Source organism: Theobroma cacao, chromosome 3 (assembly GCF_000208745.1).
Source record: "Theobroma cacao cultivar B97-61/B2 chromosome 3, Criollo_cocoa_genome_V2, whole genome shotgun sequence".
In the NCBI taxonomy this organism is placed as follows: Eukaryota; Viridiplantae; Streptophyta; class Magnoliopsida; order Malvales; family Malvaceae; genus Theobroma; species Theobroma cacao.
In genome coordinates, this window is record NC_030852.1 from 32989430 (window position 1) to 32998674 (window position 9245).

General features: G+C 35.5%; 1 protein-coding gene across 1 annotated transcript; it reads right to left on the bottom strand.

Moving 5' to 3' along the window:
• LOC18606316 (axial regulator YABBY 1) lies at nt 778-3941 on the bottom strand. Its single transcript, XM_007039862.2, has 7 exons — nt 3532-3941; nt 3155-3310; nt 2853-2970; nt 1896-1944; nt 1609-1684; nt 1347-1421; nt 778-1216 (listed from the first exon to the last, which is right to left on the bottom strand). Exons 1-7 carry the CDS (start codon nt 3622-3624, stop codon nt 1148-1150), a joined length of 636 nt encoding a protein of 211 aa, XP_007039924.1. The 5' UTR covers nt 3625-3941; the 3' UTR covers nt 778-1147.

Sequence of the window (9245 nt, forward strand, 5' to 3'; positions counted from 1 at the left end):
CCCTTATTTTGAGGTCTAGTGACTGATAATATGACCCTAAAGACAACACTAGGTTTCCCTCTTTTGAAGCAAACCTAAAAGCAACCACACGCACATGCATATTTATATGATAACAGGTAATTCCTAATTTGATAAGAGATGTGATCACGCTGCCTTCAGTTAGTTTCTCATGAAAATGACTTCAGATTTACCGACATACAAGAACATCTCAACTTCTTCCACGTTTTTTAGTACTCAGCTCAATTATAAAAGCAATAATTGTACCTCACATGTTGAGGAAATATCGAATGGACTGATGGACATGCAACCACTCTAGTAAATGAAGCAGTTCAGTTAGATATTTGATAGATTCCATAGTATTCTCAAATGGTCAAAGTATTGCAAACCAGCCTAAGATGCCAAAACATAAAATATAATATTTTAAATCAATATAAAAGTGAAGAAAATTATATATATTACTAAATCTGTGCCAAGTAGTATTTTTTTTTTTTGCAAAGAAGAACTATACTTCATTCCATTTTTCAAGTTTAAAGATTTTACACCTAACAATGCCGGTGACAAAAGCATAAGAAATATCAATAAAAAAAAGAGAACCCAACACCCAAATACCGGTGCCAGATTGTATTTTACTTGATCACTTATAATGATATGTATATTATTATGACATAAATTAATGGAAGAATATATTTAATAAATAGGGCTATTTTTCTTAAGTGATCATGAAGCAAGAAACTGATTGATTAACAGAAAGAAAGGAAAACATTGTGAAACACATGAGACAGTAAACTAGAAGTAGTTGATTAGCAAGAGTCACCAGTGAGAAACGACATTAAGAGAGTCAGGTTTTTTCAAGCAAAGGTTGACACAGGATATTATCTAAAACTAAAAGTACATACTAAATTAGATCAAAATATAAACATTAAAAGGGGTCCAGTAGCAGATGGGTTATAATGAAAGTAATAGTACTAGAGTAGCCAAACTTGACCGGCAATTTTTTGACCAGCAAGTTCTTCTTCCCATCACTACAAATCATAAGCTGCTGCGACCAAGACTGCTCTGAGAGAAGAGATATATATAGAGAGAGAGGGAGAGAGACCTAATGGCAGATTGCAAGACGGGGAACAAAGGAAAGTAGCAGTCTCACTGCTTAATAAGGAGAGACACCCACATTAGCTGAAGCAAAAAACCCATCTTTTATGAGAACGTCCTCTCCTTCCTACAAGAGACTCAAAAGGAAAGAAGTTCGATCAGTTTAAGTAATATCTATAAAGCTCAACTGGTCTTTTTCTTTTTTTGGGTTTATATTTTTGTCCATGGGGTATGGGGGGAAAGGGTGCAAAAGTCACCTGTTGGCGCACGTTAGTCTTCTTCGGAGTCTGATCCGGCATGAGGCCGAAGTGAATATGTGGGAAGTGGGCCCACTGGAAAAAAAAAAACTAGAATTGGATCAGTCAAAAGACCCCATCAAAAGACTGTGTATAGGAATAGGAAAAAAAAAGAAGTAAATTAAATGAAACCCTAATTTGTTTTTGTGTGTGATATAAGAAACCCTAATTTGGTAAAGAAAGAAAATCATATATTCCCAAAGATTTTTGTCTTGGATCTTACATTCTTGGCAGCTGCACTGAAGGCTTCTCTGTGAGTTATATCAGGATTTCCAGCCTTAATGCGTTGGATCTCGTCCCTGCAGCAGAGATTCATTCACCAAATCCAATTCACATTTTTCTTTCATATGTAGCAACTTAATGTTAATGCAAACAAATGTATGTACCTACAAATTAAACCATACACACATGTATATATAGAAAATGTATTTGACATATATAAACGTCAAAAGGCTGAGCAAATATATATATATATATGTCAAAAAAGAAAAGCCTTGAATGATTGCTTACTTGATGAATCGGTTGTACGCGGAGGGGACTCTCTGTCGCTTCTCCGGAGCTGAAAATGGACAGACAAGAGATTCAGACACATTAAATCACTATACTGACTTTTAGTGGAACTCTGCTTCTTCTTCTTCTTCTTTTTTTAATCACTTTCTCTACTGTCACTTCACCATCATTTTGTAATTTTCTCTATTCAATGTATTCATAAGATTCCTTTTCCACTATCTACATTTCCGGGAGAAGAAAATGCTCTATTATTCTTTTCCTGACTATATTTCCAGGAAAGACTGAAGCACTGTGTCAAGTGATGTTTTCTTGTCCGTAAAACTTGGCTAAGCCTATAATCAATTACCAATAACAAGGAAGCAAGAGGTTAAAGAAAAAAAAATTATTAATTAGCCTGCCTATGATGTCATCTTGGTTTTCTGGGTGATGGTGATACAGTGCTCAACTTATGTAGGAATGTGGGCAGTTTTCAGTTTTGCAACTATTAACGAAACAAAAAAATAAAAATGGACTGGCAATTATAAATGAAAAGACAAGAAAAGTTGATTTCTAAATCAGGGCTTCTGGTTTTGAAACAGACGGCTGAAATGGCAGGCATTAGTATATTGGTGAAAAAAAGAAGGTTTCTCTTTATTTACTCTTTCTTGCCTAACACCTTGAGAAATGACCTTCAAGATTGTAAGAAAGAGTGGAAATGGCCTGATTCATTGCCTTCTTTTGCAAGTGCTATGATCATTCCCTGCCTTTCCATTCTTTCTTTAATGACACTAGAAAACACTGTGTGTTGAACAGGAATTTTCTTTTTTGCTCAGTCAGGATTTTTTCTTATGCTGAACAGGTTTATAAAGTGCAAGATTTTAGAGAATCTTTGAAAAAACAAGTGCACAGTGGCTTTGACAAAAACAGTTGCAAAAGTTTTAGACAAACAATCGAAGAATAAGAGTCTTGGACACTCACGTCTGTTGATAACTGGAGGCCTTGGAAGCTCATCAGCTACTCCACGAGTTGGTAAGGCGAAGTCATTTGTGTTGGTTTGATTCAGCAAAAAGTTCTGAGATGGATTTGAGATCTCTTCCTGGAATAAAGGCATCAAACCAGGCTCAAAATAAAAAATTCATTTCTAGTTCTAGATGCCATGAAATACGAATAACAAGTAGTTTTTGTTAGTAAATAAGAACGAAAAAAATGTTTAGCAGTTTAATTAGAAAAAACTATAGTAAATTAAAATTGCTTATACATCGTAATGTATATGTATATACCAGAAGATTGTGTGAAGGAGAGAAGAAACTGTGAGCCAAATGGAGCTGATTAGCCGAAGGCAGAAGCAACCCGCGCATGTTCACTGGTAAAAGATTGGTGCAGTGCCCACATCGAACTGTTACAGTCTTGAACAAACTTGTGCAGGGAACACTGACCTATATAGCACAAAACAAAGAATCCCCAAAAGAAATATCCGTAGTGAAAAACATCATCCTTATGAAGGAGACATAGCCAAGGACTTAAGAAAGGAAAGAAAAGGAAAACCCTAGGTGAGACCCTAATTGGTGAACAAAAGGTTGAACAAAAACCAAAAGTGAAAAAGAGATGAAAGTAATGAATGAGCAAAGAATTAGCTAGCAAACAGTGGTAAGAATACCGCAAGGACAGTGTCGCAAATGTTGCAATGAACATAGCAGAGCTGCTCGGAGGGAGGGAGGTGGTCCAAAGACAAGGTAGAAGAGGAGGACATCTTCTTTGATTCCCCTTGCCTTTCTCTTTTGAAATTGATTGATGATTGCTCTCTTTGGTGGATTGATTGATTGATTGATAGAATGACAGCTTAACCACCACCTTGGATCTGCTTTTCTTGATTATGGTTTGTGAGAGAAAGAGAGAGAGAGTGTGTGTGAGAGGAAATAAAGAGAGAGAAGATGGATGATCTACTAGATATAAGAGGGCAAAAGAGAGAGAGAGAGAAGAGGTAAAAAAAAAACAAAGGAAGAAGAAATCCCCTCATCTCTTTCCCTTCTGTTTATTGGTCTTGTTAATGGCTAACATGTATCTCTGTACCCCATGGATCTCAATTAGGGTACCAAAGGACATGCATGACATATTGGCATATACTACATCATGTCATCATGCATACATACATGCATATCATGAAATGTGTGGTTGGCATTCCCAAGGCAAAGTTTGTGTTTGTGCAAGTGAGAAAGAGAAAGAGAAAGAGAGAGAGAGAAAGGGCTGAGGCGGCAGATGTGGGGGAGAGGAGCAAGAAAGGGACGTGTGCATGGGGTGACATAGCTTTCACTTACTCACCTGTTGTTTTCAGCAGTTAAGAGGCTGTGTTTGTATAGTGTTTGCTTCCTTTTTCTGATAAAACTATTATTTTATACTTTCATTTGCCTCAATTTCCGAACCCAAAAACCCTAACCCTCCTTTGTACCTCCCGGATAATAAGCCCCTCAGCTCTCCTCCGCTTCCGCCTCCTAAGGGCTCTCCCATCTCCATCTATCGTCTCTGCATTTATTCATGCAAACAAATCAACATATCATGAATCATCATGGCATAATCATCAAATCCCATGCTCTTGTTTGTAGCTTTTATTACTTCCATATACTAAAACAAAAAAAGAGTTAAAAAAAATCATAAATTTAACGTTATTGTATTTATTTAGAACTGAAAGGTTACTTTTGGTGAAATGACCACTCATTCTCTCTCGACTTACACACAGACAGAAACGTATTTAAGTCACTTGAAACCCATTTGGCAGTGTTCACAGACTTGCTCCCCCCTGTTACAACCTTTGTCCTTTCCTAAATTTCTATTTCTTTTTGGCTTATGTTTGCTAATTTGGTTAGAATCTTTTCACGCTTTCTTTTCTCAGCCAGAGATCTCTAGGGTTTTTGTTATAATTTCTGCAAAGCTACCTATCCTAACTTTGCTTTGATCATACTAATAATATACTTGCCAAATCCCAAATGCCAATTCTCTTTTGAACATTCTTTTCTCTTCTTTCTCTCCTTTCATTCTCAACTCAAAAAGAAGTTCCTTCCCCCCCCCCCNCCCCCCCCACCTCCCCCTCTTTTTAGAGATAAGTGAGTAATTAAGGAAGAATTAAATTTGCTCTCCACCATTCATTGAGTTGTGGGAATGGGGACCTTTGTAAACTCGTATGCAACACATTAAATGTAATTGAATTTAAGTATGAAAAAGAAAATACTACAAAAAGAGTTGTAAAGTTTCTTGGCCTTTTACAACCCATCAAAATGAGGCATTCAAAATTTAAACCATACCCATTTACCATGCTGAAAGGGAAGTGAGCCTGAGAATCTGACTCACAGACTTGGATGAGATCTTTTGCTCAAAAGTCAAATCTCAAAAGAGACGAAAGGCTAGCTATTCGCTTGCTGCCTTAATGTAAAAAAAAAAGTAGACAACTTAAATCCACTAGCAGTACAAAATGGAACTTTTTTTTTTCTCCTTCAAGTACTTCAGTACATAAATAAAACAATTGATACTAATTTGTGTTTAAAGTGCAATGAAAAACTGCATTAGGAGTTTTATAGTTTTGGTTGCACATTAATAAAACTCTCGTTGAACTAGCAAAAGAAAGAAACACTCCCATGGTGGAAAAGCATGTGCTGCATATTGCATACTGATCCTCCATTCCAAAGGCTACACACATTCTGCGGGTATATTCCTTTGGGTTATACCAAATCAATAGGGCAATGCGTACAAGAAAAAGAAACTACAAATCTGACCTGACGCTTTGGTTGTAAGTTAGACAGTCTGGTTCTAGTCTGACGTCTTACTATTTTGACGTTATCTACTTCCCGTGCTTTCCACTCTCCTAATTAAAATCAACAATATGGTACCTCAGTCACATTTTCAGATTGTATTGGCTGGCCACAAAAAAAAAAATGAAGATTTTTACTTATGAGACTATGATATTGTTTAGTTCTAGCTAAATAAAGTGTATTTTTGGTACCTTTTAATGAAGCTGTGCAACCAGGTTTTCTGGCCACAACCAGCTGGTGCTTTATTGGATGCAAATCTTGAGAAGAGAGGGAACAACTCATGTACGAGTGGTGTCAGGATGCTATAGATCAACCCTAGGTCGGGCTTGAACGATCTCCTGACCTAAATCTTGAACATATGTATATGCATCAGCACTTTGTAAGGATAGGGCAGATTAGATGCAGAATCTGACGCAACATTCTGAACTGTTGAAAATTGGCTCTCTTCTGCTGGAGCACAAGGCTCGAGCTCTTAATTACGATCCTGTAGATCGGCCTACTTAACAAAAAAGCTGGTATAACCCCAGTTATATCAGTCCCACTTTTGCTAACTTTGGGGTCAGGAGAATGAGAAATGGCTTAATACTTTGACTATGTTGGTATGTTAACTTTTTCTTTACCAAATTTAAAAAGAAAAAAAAAAAAGGGTATCAATTTTCCACGCCCTGATTGACCCGTTGCCTTTGCTACTGCTGCTTTGATGTATGAGCCTTACTGGACGTTAGTTTAAGAGGTCGTAAACCCAGAAGTGATTAACGTGATAATGCATTCACAAGGAAGACTCAACATTCTCCCAACAGTCCATGGTAATTCTGCTGTCACAATGTCAACAATCTTTCTGAATTGTTGCGAATTTAGGATCGGTATTGTGTTGCTAATTATTCTGAACAACCTTCCAAGTTTGACAATTAAAATATAGAAGTAAACTTAGAATACCTAGATTATAAGAATTTAATCTAATTGAAATATGGTACATATTGTCGTATATATACTCCTATTTATTTTCTGTACATTTTGGGTAAGATAAATAGGAGGACTTGAACCTTTGATCCATTTTGATCTTATTTTATACATTATATTTTTGCCAATAAAATATTGGTTTAGAAATTATATGTTCACGATTTTTGAATACACAATAGAAAATGAGATTTTACAGCTTTGTGTGTGTATATTCAGCGATCTAGAAAGATTATTCGCATGTAATAATTGCCTAATTGTAAATAGGGTTAACGTCTAGCAGTCGGAATAATTGTACGGTGATTTACCAATGAATCAAATTATTTTTGTCATCAAAAATCTTTTATCACTTTCGTAAGAGACTTTGAATGATGCAGTGATTGTGGTTTTTAATGAAATTTTAAAAAGTTTATTTTTTAAAATAATAACTTAATTGAAAACATAATTGCAACTAGCTGAGAACTGATTGGAACTCAATTTTGTGTACTTTTTGGTGATTAACATTGTGTCTTTTGCCATGTAAAATTCCTTTACTTTTTCTCTATAGCATATTAGTAGTTTCAAACAATGTTGCTATTCATATTGTACTTACCAAGGCCAATCAAGTTAAAAAAATAATAATATCGTAGGCAACACAATATATTTAATTTGGGGGATTAATTATATATGAATTTTAAGACCTTTTTTTTCTCCTTTTTCTTTGGAGAAGTACGATCAACATGCAATAATTCAGTTATTCCTTTGGCTAATTTTACACTAACATATACACTAAATAGTAGGTGCCAAATTGCCAATTTGGCAAACAAAATGGAGTGACTCAGAACATTAACTTGAAAAAATAAAAAAATATATAGAGAAAAAGGCAAACGAATATTGTATATTTACTAATCTGATTCTTTCTTTCATATTATTCCTTCATCTGCGCCCTTTCCTTTTTTGTTCTTTTAATTTTTGTGTTGGCGCCTGTTGGCTTTGAGTTATATATAATAAATTGATTTTCACTAATGACCCATCATATGTTGGCAGTTGTCTGTGTAGACACACACACACACAAGCATGCATTCATGCCTACATGTACGAAATAAGGAAAAGCATGCAGTGTCTCTGTATAAAGCCTGCAGAAGCTATTTGTTGCTGTTTGTGGGGTTATCACCTTCTCTCTCTCTCTCTCTCTTTCTTTGATCTTATGGCTGGTGCCTGGTGTTGGTGGGGTTGGGTAGAAATCGATAAAGTTGATATTGAATTTGGTGTGTCTGATATTTTTGTGGCCTTATCCCATGTCCCAAGTCCCAAACTGAATCTGTGTTAGCTTTTGCCTTCCCCCTCTCTCCCCCTCTGAGATGAACGTACGTACGAGTTCAAGAGGGAGCTGATAGCTAGATTTATAGATTGATAGCTATCCATTTGGCTTGGCTTGGATTGGAGATATGTTACCCCACATGCTTTTCCCTTGTTGCAGTTATAACTCTGCTGCATGGGCAATTGGGACTACTCTTGTTTCTGAATCACACAAAACAAGCCTATGGACATCGACTTTGATTCACCCCCCTCACTAAATAGGATAGGTTGGACTTTGGAGGGTAGCATTTACAGGTTTTTGCACTCCTTTTTAATCAATCGATCGATCAATAATTAATTTTGGTTCCATTCTATTCTTGATCGTCTTGTTTCAATCAAGGAGTCATTGCCTGATCGTTTCAGGCTAGAAAACCTTTTAAGTTTGTGCATGGAAAGCATGCTAAAGTTTGAACCACTACTTGAAGCCTCCCCTCCTCGCTACATTATACATAACTAAGTATCATAGGAGTTTATTTCTAAATGTAATGCTCTTCCAGATTATATGTAGGTCTATGGCATACAATGATTAAACACATTTGAGCTTGTCGGTTATGCATTTGAGGATTAATTTGTTGACCCTCGTTTCAAACTATTTACGAAAATTTATTATGCAATAAGTATATATTAGAACCTTTATCCTAAAATATGATATCACCTTATTGATTTACAACAGTTTTATGCAAGATTAATAACATCAACTTATACTAAGAATCGACAATTATTCTTTCACTTCTTCATATCTTTTAATTATGTTAAGTATATATAGATGATGTATGTTATATGTTTCAAACTAAATAAATATATATCCAATTCTAGTACCCCTTCATGATCTTGCAATTGTAAGGTTTTGATCAAAGCTTAGGTTGGTCATGAGGCTAATGAAGATTAAACTTAGGGTCCGTTTGGTTCTGGGTTTTGAGATATGCCTCCAAAATGTGATTTTGAGTAAAAAGATGTGTCATTACTCACTTGGGTATGTATTAATTGTTTTAACTTATATATATATATATATATAAATATATATATATATATATATATATATATAAATATATATATATGTATAAATTGGTTCAACGACCTACTACGGAAGTTAAATTAATGGAAACTATACATTTATTAAAAATGGTGTCGTACATTATTTTGGTTGTTTATTCTCCGAGTGCTTCTTTGTTAATTTCCCAATACTAGGGGAAATTCAGAATTCAGACTGCAACAGGGGAGCCTACGTCAGGATTGGCCCACATTTCTGCCCAATAAATTCCATCTGGGAGACCCT